We start from the raw sequence: 16719 nt of genomic DNA on the forward strand, positions 1-16719 counted from the left end.
TTTTATTTTCTCTGTTTGGTTTTCCTTTTGTATTCCAATTTCCGTACTTTCCCTTCATTTCTTTTTGAAGGACTCGATTCACTGTCTCTGTAGTCGCTTTCACAGACGTGCATGTCATGCTCTCCATTTGCTCCTCGATGCTCTCACAGCGCGAAGCTATCTCCAGTGCACGTGCTAGCGTCAGTCTGCGACCCTCTTCTAAAAGTTTTCTGCGTACATATTCAGATGTCCCTTTACTCAAAATGGCATCTCTGATCTGATTATCAGAATCTCCTCCATAATCACAGTCTCTTACAGCTTGTCGCAGGCGTGTTGCAAACTGCTGCACCGTCTCCTCTGGCTTCTGTTGCAACTTTAGAAATGCGTGCCTTGCTAATGCTGTGTTGACTTGAGGCACGAAGTAATCGTTCAGAGCGTCGACTGCCTCGTGGTAGTCCGTCGGCTCACCCGTGTCCGGTAATGTTGAGAAAACATCTTGTACGTCTGGTCCAGCTAGATGCAGTAGTAGTGCACGTCTCCTTTGCTTTGTAGCTGCTGTTGAATCTTCGGTTAGAATAAGTCCTTTACCGTCAGCATACAGCTCAAACGACGTTAGCCACCTCTTCCATCTGGAACCTAGCGTAGCCGGCTCGGCGTAGCATGCAAAGTTCTGAATTCCGGATTTCTCCATACTAACTAACTACCTAAACTTGTACGTTTAACTAGCTAAATAGCGTTCATCCTCGTCGCCAATGTTATATCTCTGCCTTACTCCTGAATTAAGCAGGGATATTCGAATTGAATCCAATAACAGGGACCACACGTCTGCTGCTTAGCGCGTTCTCTTTATTTACCTTTCTTCTCCTCGTCTACCCATAATGCATTTCAACATTCTAACAGTGGCCTGTTAACCCTAGACATGACAGCGCCTTACTTTGCACTCAGATTATGCACCGCTTAAAAGTGGAGTTGGACACGCCCTAAATACACTTTAGACCATATCCTATTGATCGTTTAAATAGGGCCCTAATTCATTGAAGTCATCAGAATGATTAATTTCCCCTGTGGATTACCCTTTTTTAACCCTTGTGCTCTACTCAGGTAGTTTGATCCAAGGACTAATAGTGAAGAAAAAAAGCAGCTCTCCAGTAAGTACATTTAATAGATGCTTTCAAACTCGTGCCAATTAAGTGGGTTAAAGTGGAACTCCAAATTTGATTTCACAATGTGATTAACATTTGGCTGGAGGAGTGTCCTTAACATGTTTAATCGTGTATCAGAGGTGTCTGATTGAGAGGTGTCTGGGTTGTGTTGCATGATGTTTGCACACCATCTGTGCTTTTGTTAGATGATGGCTGAGGGTCATTATTGTGCAAATTAAACAGTTCATTCTGCCAATTAGGTGTTCCTCTGTCATCGGAAAAATTAACCGGTCCATCTCCACAAAATATTACACTAAAATGAATAATGTTATGCATGTACTTGTTTGTTTTGTTTTTTACACGTTTTAAAACAAATTGTTTAAACCCTAACACAAATATTATAGATACAATAACTAGGATACAGAGCGTTACTAAGAACTGGAGTCAGGTTCCTTGTATGTTAATTGGTTGAATTGATTCAGATTCAGATTGATTCTGACTCTGAACATCATAAACAACCTCCATAAGAAAAAATAATGAACTTCATGAGTAAAAATGTGCACATCCAAATCATGCAATATTAGCAAATGCTGGCCTGCGGCCACATCCGGTCCGTCAAAGCTTCCCATCCGGCCCCCAGGATATGAATTAATTCAAAGCGACGGCTGCAGGTGCAGCCTGTTGAGCTCTTAGGATAGTCTGTCTGCTACTCCGACCTGGTCTCACAGGAAGGCGTATAAATGGCACGACATTACACATACATTCCATGTGTCATGAGGATGCATTTTACGCACGCAACAAAGCTACAGTAACGTTATTCCGACAGCCCAATAGTTCGAAAAATGCACCATTGGACCAAAAGCTCATTAGGCCGACAGCCCGTTATTCCGAATACATACACGCATTGTTCTGAAACCCTGTTGTTCTGAAAATACAAACTCTCCCTGCACCGCAGTCTTAATACATGGGCTTACCGGGGCTTGAGAAAAAAATAAAATAAAAGCAACATTCACAGCTCCGTGTGTAAAGTTGCAACATGTAATGGCAGCCCTTTTGGTGCCTATAGGTGAAATATGGATCTGGAGTCCCCCCCCTGCTGATTTGAGTTTCCCAACTCGTGGGTTACTTTCTAGGCACAACCTTTGAGAAGCTGTCATGTTGTCCATCATTATATACAGTCTATGGTTTCTCCCTACTTTATGGAAGTGCAATATTTAACGTAACGTACCGTAAATTTGTGAGCCTGGTTGGCTTTTGCCCTTTCCTATCCAATCATTGAAGAGAGGAGAGAGGAGATGGAGGAAGAGCCCAGTTGGTGGTGAGGCAGTTGAGAAGTATTTATTTATTTTTTTCCTTTTGTTTTATATATATACAGTGTATATATATATTTTTTTTTTTTCTCTCCTTTCTTATAACAAAATAAAATAAAATGTAATATGGATTAAACAATATGAGTAAAACAAAAAAAAAACTACGGATAAAATAAATAAATGAATGAAAAATAAATAGATAAAAAATAAAAATAAAGAAAACTTAAAAAAAAAGCCAACATAACTGGGCAATATTTAATCGTTCAAGTGCCCCTTTAATTAGCCTAAAGAGAAATGTTTGCTTGATTGACAGGTGTCTCTGCCTATTGCAATCAGTCTGGGTAACTGTCACTACTAGCTCCTCCCTCAGGCTTCCTCACTGCTGGGCTTTCTGGCTTCAGTAATATTATCCATCTCTGATCTTACTGTTTGTATCACTATATGGTCATGTTTTTTCCCCTTAGCATGCCTGAAACCTATAGGTCCAAACACCAACTGGACATCAGTTTGTGATAATAATCAGTTATAAATGAATTAATGCCAGTTAATGGAGCTATATCATAAATTAGCTGGTCATTAGTGTGACGCCATCCAGGATGTGCATCCATCCATAGACGGAGTGGAAACGATGGAGAGCCATCTGTGCAGCCGGGTCCAGTGGCTCCTGGTGTCCGGTAGAGGGCGCTGCTGAGGCCGGAGAGAGGCGGGGGGGCCGCCGCTGGAGCTGGAGCAGACCCGGGCAGGCAGGCAGGCAGGCAGGCAGGCTGGAGCTGGAGAGACGATGAGCCGCTGAGCAGAGCAGCAGAGCAGCACACAGACAGACACACAGTGGAGAGAGAGCTGCTGGAGAGGAGCAGGCTGCCTCATGCCGCCGGGCTTTACCGGGAATTAATCACCTGACTGTCCAGAGAGGACTACTCTGTCCGGTTCCGTGAAGGAGGAATTATTACAATACGACAACAAAATGCATCATTCTGGGATCTGGTTGCTGATGGCGGCTCTGCAGGTAAAACAGCATTTTATACCGACTGAGCTCCGACTGGCGGAGGCTGGGGTGGCTAACGGGAGGACACTGAGACACAGAGAGACAGAGAGACAGGGACACAGAGACACAGAGACACTGAGACACTGAGAGACAGAGAGACAGGGACACAGAGACACTGAGACACTGAGAGACAGGGACACAGAGATACGGAGACACGATGCTTCTGCTTAGTTCATCTTTATGTCTTTGCTCCTCTCCACTAGCGTGTATTAAGGGCCGACAAAAATCCGCTATATTCACATAGTGGCAGTAAAAGGCTGCTGATCCAGACCTGCTGCACACTCAGTCATGTACCATAGAAACAACGTTGTAGCTGATGGTTCCTCCGCAGCATCTAACAGGAGCTTCTGCAGAGAAAGAGGAGAGGAGAGGAGAGGAGGAGGAGAGGAGGAGAGCTCAGCTATGACTCGGTCCATGTCGCTGTGTTCACATCAGATGAGGACTTTCTAGTTGGTGCTGTGATCCGGTTCAGCCCTGATACCTAGTATGGATACAGTACACACACCGATCCCCGTTAAAAAGACGCCACTTGAATGTGTCCTCTTTCTAACGTTAACCGGGCTGCACAAGCTGCACATGTAATTCTATATAGACTACATTATGTAGCCTGCAGCAATCCCACATTAGCTGTAGAGATGTACCACCACCACTCTGTGCTAACGGTCACATCCTCTCTCCTCTCTGGATCTCTGTGCTGGCTCCTGGCCTGCTGTGTGCGTCGTGGTCACATGAACCTATTGTGAAAGTGGACGTTGTGTGATTGAGATAAAGTGTTGCACCACCACGACACTGTTTCTCTCACATGGTGTTATACCTGCAGGTGTTTTTTGGCACAGAGCAAGAAGAAGAAGAAGAATGGTCAGATTTTGGACTAGAGTTTGGTCTGCAGTGTGACAGAGAGAACAGGACAGTCTGACTGGTGCTGTTTAAAGGCCACCTGCTGTTCCATGAAGTGAGACCATCATTCTTAAAGGGGACATATCGTGCTCAATTTCATGTTCATGCTTGTATTTTGTGTTTCTATTAGAACATGTTTACACGCTTTAATGTTCAAACAACACATTATTTTTCTCATCCCGTCTGTCTGAATATACCTGTATTCACGCTCTGTCAGAAACGCTCCGTTTTAGCAAATTTCAACGGAATTACGTTGCTAGGAAACAGCTTCGGTCCATGTTTACATCCTGTCAGCTGATGTCATTCACATACCCTGCAACAGGAAATAAACTGGGACACATTTAGAATGTTTACGTTTAAAACAGTGAAACTGTCTAAATATTGTATATTTGTGACATCACAAATGGACAGAAATCCTGACGGCTTGTTTCAAACGCAGTTTCTGAATACGGGCTGTGTGTATTTCTCTGTGTATTTAGCATTTTGATACTTTCACAGTATTTATATATCACTTAAACCTGCTTTATGATATACAAGACATGAAAATCGCACCTTTTACAATATGGGACCTTTAAAGGACCATACCAACGTGTTCTTATTGTTTATTCCACTGACTGACTTACATGGAGCTGATGTTACCGCTGATGCCCGTGTTCAGCAGTGTAGGCTAACATTTGATTTAGTTTTTAAAGGAGGTTTCAGTCATTTCAGCAGTACCCTACACTAACTGAAAAAAACATGTAAATACATCAAAATGTACTTAGCAAAACCTAAGAAATCATAAAAACTATGGTATGCTTTGATAAGTGGTCAGTAGTAGGGGTGGGAAACAAAAATTGTTTCACCTATTTATCACAATTTTCTTTCATAATTGATTTTTTTAATGCCAGAATCGATATAATGGCTTCATTTGAATCTATGCATAGGTAGAAGTTACAGCTTTCATTGTTGTAGTCTGAGTAGCGTGACCTCATATGTGTTTCAAGAAAAACAAAGCTGAAGCGTGAAAGTAGAACGGAGGGTCTGAGTTCTGCGGGGATACGGATATTACCTGCACCCTCACATTTTAAATCCAAAGTACAAGCCCCCCCGGAAAGAGCCCCGGGCTTTAAAGCAAATTTTCATAGTGGCCAAACGGCGGTACTGCAACTTCCGTGTCCATCACGTGATGCCATCGGGCCCAAAAATACTTTTTCCCATAGACTTACATTGGGAAAGAGACATCTGTAACTCAGAGGATCATTTATTTTTAGGTGAATCAACTCCCCTGTATGAACACTCTACTAGTCCTTATTTAAATCATTAGGTCCTAAAAGTTGTAACATGCACTAATAGCTGAATCCAGAGTTATTTCCCTTCCTCCGTTCATGCGAATGAGACCCAGAACGAGGCTGGAGGGAGGGCCGGGAGGAGGAGTTAAAGGGGCGAGGGCTGGGAGGAGGAATTAAAGGAGCGAAGGCCGGGAGGAGGAGTAAAAGGAGCGAAGGCCTGGAGGAGGAGTTAAAGGAGCGAGGGCCGGGAGGAGGAGTTAAAGGAGCGAGGGCCGGGAGGACGAGTTAAAGGAGCGAGGGCCTGGAGGAGGAGTTAAAGGAGCGAGGGCCTGGAGGAGGAGTTAAAGGAGCGAGGGCCGGGAGGACGGGTTAAAGAAGCGAGGGCCTGGAGGAGGAGTTAAAGGAGCGAGGGCCTGGAGGAGGAGTTAAAGGAGCGAGGGCCGGGAGGACGAGTTAAAGGAGCGAGGGCCTGGAGGAGGAGTTAAAGGAGCGAGGGCCTGGAGGAGGAGTTAAAGGAAATGCTACCGCGCTGCTCTATGGATGCAGAAGATTGCACAAATATCTGAGTAATCTATCACTAGGCAGTCGAAGCATTTTGGCTTCATGCTCCACTGAGACACTCTCATGGGAATGAACGGGAGCCTTCGACGCCGTATCCAGTTCTCTTTATTCATCTATGCCAAAGTGGTAAACACTACACACACAGTCTGCGTGGATACGACCTGCACCCTCCCATTTTAAATCCAAAGTGGTAAACACTGCACTTCCAGTAAAGTATGGGTTCACACATTTCAGGAAAAGCAGAGCTAGACATCATGGCTAAAGCTACATGTTAACTTCTAAGAAAGGCCAAAATATTTCCGACAATAAATCTGAAATATGTCTGAAAAAAGGCAGAAAAAATGCCAAAGTACGTCTGAAATGTGGCCCAAAAAATTACAAAAAAGGCCAAAATATGTCCGAAAAAAAGGCCTAAAAAAGGCAGAAATATGTTCAAACAAAAGTCCAAAATATCTTCCAAAAAAGGCTGATGTATGTCTGAATAAAAGTCTGAAAGAATGTCTGAAATATGTGCTAAAAAAAGTGTGAAAAATGCCTGAAAAATAGGCAGAAAAAAGGCAGAAAAATGTCTGCAAAATATCCGAAAAAAGTTAGCAGGAAACGTTATCGTATCGCAGTAACGTGTGGTCGAGTCGGCCGTCGCTCTCGTCTCCGTGGTCAAATGGGCCGACGCTACAACTGTAGAGCCCCCATACACTGACATTTATGTTAAATGCATTCAAACGGCCCCGATGGAGCTGACCATGGATGGATTAAGAGAACGGAGCTGATGGGAGAGCTAGAGACCACCTTGGAGAAGTTCGAGGAAGTAGACACGTGGGACTATGTCCGGTTTTCAAAATAAGGTGTTAACAAAGGGAACTGTATATACAAAATACATCTATGGAAATAAGATTGATTGGATTATATTCACCTGAAGTCAGTAACACAACTAACAGAAACACTTCCACTGCTGTACAGGTAAATCATTATTACTGCATATTTCAGTGTGTGAGCCTCAAAGGCTGGATGGAGCTTGTAAATGTATCAATAGAGAGAACAGTTCTGTGCAAAAGGGTCGAAGGTCAGGTCCTAAATTAATCCCTTCACCGATGACTTACTGTACTTCCAGAACAGCAGGGTTAGCAGTCTCAAGGCTTACCTTAAATCCCCTAAAAGCTTTCAGATTTTGAGCTTTTTCAAAGCCTTTGATCATATGTTTTATAACCTTTTACTGTATGCTACTCTGCGTGGCGGTGGCATGTATGAGTATCAGGTGTAGTGACATGGTTAATGATTTAGTTCTACGTGATCTCTGTGTGTCACAACAGGCAAAACATTTGTAGAGATAGTAGTCACCCTGTTTCCCAGTCTTTAGTCAAATCAAGGGGGGATATTGGAAGTTGATAAAGGTTTGATTTTCACTATCCTCCCTTCTTATCATGAAACCCTGTCCATTGACCTTTTTCCCCAAGGGGGAAGTGCTATTCATTCATCTCACTGGATGTGTTAAAATGATAACTAGTGTTTGACTTGTATGTGGTGTATGCTTGAAGAGATAAGACATAATCAAGCAGGCGAGGTCTGGGAAAGGAGCTGAATCAGATGTGTTTAACTCACTGCCTGTATCGTGGATTACATTCTTACATGGTTGGAAAGAAAATCTGCAAAATTGTTGGCTCTCTCCACTGCACCATTCATGGACTAGTCGATCATCAAACCTTACATCTCCAGAAGTTTAGACCATCAATGAATTGTTGTAGTAATTTGGTTCTACATCCATGGTCTGTTGGACCCTCTTCTACATCCATGGTCTGTGGTCTATTGGACCCTCTTCTACATCCATGGTCTGTGGTCTATTGGACCCTCTTCTACATCCATGGTCTGTGGTCTATTGGACCCTCTTCTACATCCATGGTCTGTGGTCTAATGGACCCTCTTCTACATCCATGGTCTGTGGTCTACTGAACCCTCTTCTACATCCATGGTCTGTGGTCTACTGGACCCTCTTCTACATCCGTGGTCTGTTGGACCCTCTTCTACATCCATGGTCTGTGGTCTATTGGACCCTCTTCTAAATCCATGGTCTGTGGTCTATTGGACCCTCTTCTACATCTGTGGTCTATTGGACCCTCTTCTACATCCATGGTCTGTGGTCTGTTGGACTCTCTTTACATCCATGGTCTGTGGTCTATTGGACCCTCTTTACATCAATGGTCTGTGGTCTACTGGACCCTCTTCAACATCCATGTGGTCTATTGGACCCACTTCTACATCCATGGTCTGTGGTCTGTTGGACCCTCTTCTCCATCCATGGTCTGTGGTCTATTGTACCCTCTTCTACATCCATGGTCTGTGGTCTGTTGGACCCTCTTCCACACACACATTTATATATATATATTGGTGTTGTCACTGCTCTAGCTGCCGTTCCTCACTGGGATATCTCATATTCTCTAACCAGAGCTGAACGATGGTAATAAAATATGCAGTGTGATTAAAAAAAACAAAAAATCATACAAAACCCAAATTCACCTCTAAAAAGTCCTTTCACTGGTTTCTAATAATCATATCTTTAAAATGTATTTGTTTTACATGAGGAAATCAATGTGATCGTTGGGATTTCAATTACAACGATTGTTGTTTAATTTTAGGAAATCATGAGAAGAAAGTCTGAAATGTTTTCAGGTGAAATATGAATAATATTCCAAGGGATTTGTATTCCAAAGGGTATGGAGGTGTTTATACGTCAGATTTGGGATTAATAAAATATTTTTAATGGATTATATTAACATTTACTGAATAAAATTACACTTACCTCTTAATTTGTACCTTAACGTGACCTTAATTTTTAATTTCAGGGACAGATTCACACCAGCCATGGAGATAATTATTGGATTGTAATATATTATGTTATCTTTAATGGATTATATATGCATGATTTATTGGGTTTATAAAACTTGAGATTGACCATGAAAACCATCCCTAAATTTTCATCTAATTGAAAAATTAAGGCCTTTTAAGGTATAAATAATAGAGAACAAGAGGAAGCAGGAGCCCGACCCCAGAGAGGCTTTTCTCACACATTTCCACACTCAGGTTGCTGAGTTTAGTTTATTGTGGAACTGAAACGACCTTCCAGATCGTCAGTACTGGCGTAGTTTACACTATGTAAACCATTCAGAAGCTGCACGCGCACTAGATCATCCAGGGTTTTATATACTTAAATGGGATAAATGGACCAATAATATTTCTTTAATAATTCAATCATTATAATTACTTTAAATATTGCTTCCTACATGAGGCCCATTGTGTCTGCTCTATCACCTGAACCATGAGAGAGTTCGTGACATGATGTCAGGTCAACAGGTCATCATGAACCTGTTTTTTCTCTGACTAAAACATGTAGTGATGGCAACCTTGCCTCGTGGATGTTAAAACACTGTTATCAACATGTCTACACATAATAGAGGAGAGGCCCGTCACATACCTACTGTGGATGGAACTACCATATGGTCCATCTCGCAGGATATGGCGTGACATCAAGGCCTTTTACGCTTCGTCCACACTGGGAATGTCAGGAGCGCGTGGCGGCTGCGTGATTGACGCGTCAGGGGTTCACACCAGCTGCGTTTCTGCAGCTGCAGCTGCCAGCCCTTTCTTTCTACATAGAGTTTGCCTTTCATAATGGCCATTTAATTTCATTATAAATATCATTTATATTTATTTCAGACAGAGAAAGGTTAAAAAATGTGTGGTAATTTGTAAATAATAGTAATAATCCACAATTAAAACTCCAGACTATATCCATTCATGGGGCTCTCCAAGTCCGGCACATATTTTAAAATACAAGCCTTGTGTTAACAAATGCTTGAGGGCTTTTATTTTTAAATGAAAACAGGAAGTGTTGATTTAAAAAGAAGTCTTTACTTTTTCTCCGTAACATATTCTACAGATAGACATTGAAGCTAAACAGTCAATAGATCACCTTCACTGTCTGTTGTTGCTGTGAACCGTGCGGCTCGCGTCAAATATAGGCGAGACCTTGAATCTCTAGAAGAGACGCAGCCGAGACGCGTGTCTCGCGCTACTCAAACCTGTTAACACGGACGCCGGAATAAAAAACAACAGGTAACGCAGACGCCACACGCTGTTGACGTTCCGGGTGTGGACGAGGATCATAAAAGTACTGCAGAAAGGTTATGTATCCACTATACATAACAATAACAATAACATTTGTTTCATCAGTTAATCTGACGATTATAAACTGATTAGTTGTCTGGCCTATGAAATATCAGAAATTAGTTATAAATGCCCATCTACCCAATTTAGTATTAAAGCAATAATTTAATATTTTAAAGGGACTGTTTGTAACTTCTTACACGTATAAATCAATCCGGGTAAGAGTCCCATGCGCGCTCGCGTGTGGCTACGCTGTTCAGACTCAGACTACAACACAAACTACACGGAAGCACCAAAACCGCAAAGTTGTATCTAGTGAAGCCCGTCTGTTAAACAGTGTATGCTGTGGTCGGAGGACGCGGTGGAGACCGTAGCTTCGGTCTCCAGGGCCGGAGTCTCTGCTGTACTCTGCTCCTCTGCCTGCCTGCTTTCACTCACACACCGCACTCGTTCTCGCGCTCCACTCTCACGTGCATGCACGCACACTACACACTGTAGAAGAGTTAGTAGCTCTGAGAATATCTAGTGAATATACAGTGGACGTTTGTGCAGAAATAAATGCTGCAGTTCCTCCAGACCAACAGAGGTTTCCCGTGTCTTGTGAAGTGACGGGGCTCCGCAGAGAGAAACGTTACCGTCTCCGACCAAAACTCCGGTGTCTCCCCTGTTCCCTCCGGCCGCGGTCTGGAGGCTGAGGCAGGAAAAGCCAACACTAGGATCAGCATTGATTCATGGAGAGACCTTCGTCTGGTCAGCTAACATTACTGCCAAGCAGCTGAAATATAGAGTGATATTATGGTTTTAGCTGACGTGTGTCGCCTCACTGTTTTGACCGATGCAGGACGCTGACTTTCGCTGACTTAACGGCCACAGGTGTCGCTGTTAACAAGCAATTTCTGATTCTTACAAACAGCCCCTTTAATTATTACATTATTGTTAATTATTAATTATGTAATTATTACTTAGTAGCTACTCAGTGGACCTTGTGGTCACATTGTTTTCAAACACTATTTTCAAGCTCAACAGTGAATTTTCACGCTTGCCTTTTAAAGTCATATTTCATATTTCTACTGTGATGGGGTATATTTTTTGTGCTGGGACAAACCCCCCCACACCGCCTGCCCTGGCGTGACCTCTAGGTCCTCTTCCCGCTCTTTATCCCACTTCACTTTTTTCCCGCCCTCTAAATGTCACCAAGTGAAGCCTGTGTAACGTTACGCAGAAACACAGCATCCGACCAGACTCCTACTAAAGTGTTTTTCTTCCTCCTTCCTCGTGCTAATAGGGGAGGAGATGAAAACCAGCCACGCCAACCCCCCCTCCCCTCCCCCACCTCTTCCTAACATGTCAGGATGGGCAGCGAGGATGGGAGGGTTTAAAGTTTTTAGGTTAAGTGGAAGCAAATCACAGCACCCCTCTTGGCTTCATTACTTTAATCACAGAAGAACCCCCCCCCCCACCCACGCACACACACACACACACACACACACACACACACACACACACACTGCAACAGATGCCTTTATGCTGCTCTGTGGAGCACAATGTGGGAATAGTGCGTCTGTGTGTGTTAGTGTGTGGTTGGAGGTGGTGGTGGGGGGGGGTTATGTTAGGCCGGGGCTCAAACAACAGGAGAGACAAAAGTCTAGACGCTAATTATCATCAAAATTAATTGACCCAGTTGTCTGCCGCTCCTCGTGGTGATTAATAATGCTCTCCTGGTTTGGACAACAAACCTCATGAAGAAAATGTGGAAAACTGAATCAGCGCTCTGTGCTAACGGCTTCTCTCCTCGTTCATATTTCAGCATTAACCAGATCAGTTCATATGGCTTCGATCAGAGAACTCAGCTTGATAAAACAAATTAAACTGTTAGGTTTCCAAACGTGTTGTATTATTGGTAGGGTGTTAATAATTAACCGTTTAACCGTTAACCGACATTAATTATTTTAACAGATTAACGCTATCGGTTAAAACGGTTAAAAGAAATATTTAAGGTCCCATACTATAAAAAAGTGAGATTTTCATGTTGTTTTTATTATAAAGCAGGCTTAAGTCCTATATAAATACTGTGAAAGTATCGAAACGCTCAATCCACAGGGAAATACACACAGCCCGTATTCAGAAACTCTGCATTTGAAACAAGCTGTCAGGATTTCTGTCCATTTGTGATGTCACAAATATACAATATTTAGACCCCTTAACACAGATTGAAACATAAACATTCTACATGTGTCCCAGTTTATTTCCTGTTGCAGTGGATGTGAATGACATCAGCTGACAGGAAGTACACATGGACCCAAGCTGTTGCCTAGCAACACAATTCTGTTGCAATTCTGTCAAAATGCGCTAAAATGGAGCGTTTCAGACAGAGGGTGAATACAGGTATATTCTGGCAGACAGTATGAGGAAAATAATTTTTTTTTTGAACATTACAGCATGTAAACATGTTCTAGTAGAAACACAAATACATGAACCTGAAAATGAGCACGATATGGGACCTTTAATAATGAATTAAAAAGCTGAGCGGCTCAGAGGAGCGTCTCATCTCTTTAAGGAGAATAGCTGGTCCACCTTAACAGCCCACCTTAACAGGCGGAGCTGGAATTGCAGGATACAGAAAGTTGACTCCGGTCTCTCCAGCTCGCTTGAGCGGAGAGGAGGAGTTGTAGTTTCATAGCATTTATTCACCGACAAATAAACTGTAAACACTGCTACACCTACGTTCACAGCTAGAACGCCACCAACAACCTCACACTCACCGCCAACACACACACACAGTCTGTTGAACAAACAGCTAAAGTTACGCAGAATGTACGTGTGTGGCGGCGAGCATGAAGCCTCCAGCAATGCTAGAGCTGTTAACGTAGCACAAATACACACACTGTTGGACACTTGCTAAAGTTATGCCGGGCAGACAAAGTATCATTACGCCGGGCAGACACACAGCTGACAACCTGCTAAACTAAACTAAATGTGCGGTGGAGACTTTTACTTGGAAAGTGGCTGCATGTTCGCAAAACTACACGCAGCATCTAAGTTATCTATCTGCTCAGTTAACGCTCCCGTACAGTGAACTGGGGACTCAGTTGTCTGTTGTGCTCATACACTGCAGCTGGCGCACCGCTGCATGCCAGGCACAAATTTTGTCGGTTAACGAGGGTCGGTTATCGGTTGCACTACAGAAGAGTTAGTTTAGCTCTGAGAATATCTAGTGAATGTACAGTGGACGTTTGTGCAGTAATAACTGCTGCAGCTCCTCCAGACCAACAGAGGTTTCCCGTGTCTTGTGAAGTGACGGGGCTCCGCAGAAAGAAACGTTATCGTCTCCGACCAAAACTCCGGTGTCTCCACTGTTCCCTCCGGCCGCGGTCAGGAGGCTGAAGCAGGAAAAGCCAACACTAGGATCAGATCTAAATCATGTTCATGGAGAGACCTTCGTCTGGTCAGCTAACATTACTGCCAAGCAGCTGAAATATAGAGTGATATTGTGGTTTTAGCTGACGTGTGTCGCCTCACTGTTTTGATCAATGCTCGTTCATGTCTATATAGAGCGAGCGCGAGCAACAGGACGCTGACTTTCGTTGACTCAACGGCCACAAGTGTCGCTGTTAACAATTAATTTCTGATACCTAAAAACAGTCTCTTAAAGAAAATTTTTCAAAATTAGCATCCCAAATTATTGGCTTTACATTTCTCCAGTTTACAGACAGAGCTTTTGAATGAGGCTTTAGAATGCTGATGAAATACCCTCAAGGCCAACAGCAGAAAGAGTCAAACTTCTCAACTTGAAGAAAAATCATCAGAAAGCCACAAAAACATCTGAGTCCAGAGGTTGTGAGAGCATCACAATGTGATCTAAAAGTCATGCATCTGAATATTCTTTTTATTCCCTTCTTCCATCTCTCCGTTCTGTCCCGTCTCCAGGTTGTAGTTCTGGGTGGAGAGGCCGAGCAGGCATCGCCGCCATGCACCAGAGGCTTTACTCAGGAGGAATACATCATCCAACTTGACCAAGAGCTGGCAAAGGGACAGGCCATCTTCAACGGTCAGCACACACACACACACACACACACACACACACACACACACACACACACACACACACACACGGAGAGAGAGAGACTGAGAGCAGCGACGGCTCCAGCAATAATCCCCTGCTGTTGGGTGGGGGTTGTTTCAGAGTGCTTTAATGGAGCCAGAAGAGGACGGACTTGTGTTGAGACTGTCTGAGGTGGAGGGTTAGACTGGTATACTGAGCCAGAACTGTCCTCCTGTTAGGATGAATGTGGTCCCGTCTGTGCTGCCCTGATTACTACACTTATATCACAATGTTGTGATGAAACATACTGAGCTTCTTCTGATTGTTTTGTAAAAGCACTGATGAATGTTTTTTGTGACAAAACCGTATTCTGGAGACCTCATCGGGGGATTCCTCCTGGTGAAAGATGTTGTAGTGTGTGACCTCCTGTCACCGGTCAGTCATGTAGTGTGAAAACTACAACGACTTCAAGACACCTGATTACAAGACAGCAAGTTGTTTAGAGAGACCAGTACTGAGATCAGTTGCCACAGCCTGTGCCGTGCATCATAACATAGACCCAACTAATCGATGATGATTTCATTGCCAACTATTTTTATAATTGATTTGAATGGATTTAATCCATAAGTTGTTGCAGCCTTAGCGTCATTCTAGTGGAGGACGTCCACCTATTGAGCCTTTATTTGATTAGCTGAACTTTTACCTACTTATTGACCCTCAGCGGTGCTCTCCCTCCCTGTCTGCACTGTTCATTGATCAGCCTGCTGCTGATACCCCCGAAGCCCAGTCAGTGAATCTGATCACTGCTACCCCCTCTGACACACACAGTAGGGATGCACCGATACCACATTTTTTCAGATCGAGTACAAATACAAGTACAAGTACTTACATTTGGGTACTCGCCGATACCGAGTACCGATACGAGTACTCCTCTGTGCCAAAAGACCCTCGTTAAAAGCCAGCTGGAGGGTGTGAGCGACACACGGTAGGCTGGGGAGTCCTGCATACGAGGCGTTGCGCCGTGACTGGCTCTAGGTCGGCTTGGAAAGGCTCGGGGCGAAGGTGGCTCGCGGCCGCAGCTTTACAGCGCTCCCCGCCCGGACCACGCCGCACCGTGAACAAAGGGCTCACTGCGCCCTCTCTCCCCGCCGGGGAGGGACGGGGCCCCCTGCTCCCGGTGCGACTGTCGACCGGGCCGGACTGTCCTCAGTGTGCCCCAACCGCGTCGTGCCGCCAGGGCGGGGCACGGCACCACGTAAAAGGCGCCAGAGGTCAGCGCCGAAGTCGGCAACCCACCCGACCCGTCTTGAAACACGGACCAAGGAGTCTAACGCACGCGCGAGTCAGAGGGTGCAAGCAAAACACCGTGGCACAATGAATGTGAGAGCCGGCGCGCACCGGCTGAGGTGGGATCCCGCCCCCGCCCCCGCCCCCGCAGGGTCGGGCGCACCACCGGCCCATCTCGCCCACATCGTCTGGGAGGTGGAGTGACAGTAAAGTGGTATTGGTGCCGTTTTATCGGAGCCGTTTTGCGAGTTCGAGTACATGAGCACAGTATCGGACCTGATACCCGATACTGGTATCGGGTATCGGTGCATCCCTAACACACAGCATAGATGCTGGTTGATCCTGAGTCATCGGGTAAACCACAGGCCGTAACCAGGTGAACATATTACTGCTAGGGGTGGAATGGTACGCGTGATCGTATGGAAGCTTTCGGTACAGGACGTTCGGTTCGGTTCGGTATGCGACATCCCTTCGGTTCGCCCTGTGACCAAACAGCTGTTTATGTCTACTACTACTCGCACAAGCTGAACAGATTTTCTGGAGTGCGATCTTTACCCCTAAAGTTTTGGCAGCGCACCGGTTACTGTCTCTCAGCTGTAACATGCCAGGGGGCTTAGCCTGGATAGTCAGGCTCACCTGATAACCATCTATCAAAACATCTTTGTGCTCTAGTAGCTGTCGAATGTCTCTAAGCACATTTAGGCTAGTACTGTACTTAAGTACAATTTTGAGGTAGTTGTACTTTACTTGGGTATTTCCATTTATGTAACTTTATAGCCCACTTCTACTCCACTACATCTCAGAGGGAAATATTGTACATTTATGTGACAATATTAGTTACTACATTGCAGATTACAAACAAAATCAACTAATAAACTATGGTATACTATTAATTGGTATTGAATTGTTAAGTATATAAAGTTAAAAGTAGCTCTACCTTTATCAGCTGCAACATTAAAGTGATGAACACATTACTGCATCAATAATTATAACTCACAAAGCGGTAAACGAGGTCGGGTCAGGGTCA

At 44.2% G+C, this 16719-nt stretch overlaps 1 protein-coding gene across 13 annotated transcripts in view; it reads left to right on the top strand.

Annotated features, from left to right (window-relative positions):
* The first annotated feature begins 3160 nt into the window (after positions 1-3160).
* LOC141768522 (cadherin-2-like) overlaps positions 3161-16719 on the top strand; it is a 101176-nt gene continuing 87617 nt past the window's right edge. For 12 of the 13 annotated variants that reach the window (XM_074636884.1, XM_074636885.1, XM_074636886.1 and 9 more), the window contains exons 1-2: positions 3161-3437; positions 14291-14411. In XM_074636884.1, coding sequence (XP_074492985.1) covers positions 3396-3437; positions 14291-14411 — 163 coding nt within the window. In that variant the 5' untranslated portion in view covers positions 3161-3395. The remainder of the gene's footprint in view (positions 3438-14290; positions 14412-16719) is intronic. The other variant, XM_074636897.1, reaches the window with a different exon arrangement.

This window comes from Sebastes fasciatus, chromosome 5, assembly GCF_043250625.1.
Source record: "Sebastes fasciatus isolate fSebFas1 chromosome 5, fSebFas1.pri, whole genome shotgun sequence".
In the NCBI taxonomy this organism is placed as follows: domain Eukaryota; kingdom Metazoa; phylum Chordata; class Actinopteri; order Perciformes; family Sebastidae; genus Sebastes; species Sebastes fasciatus.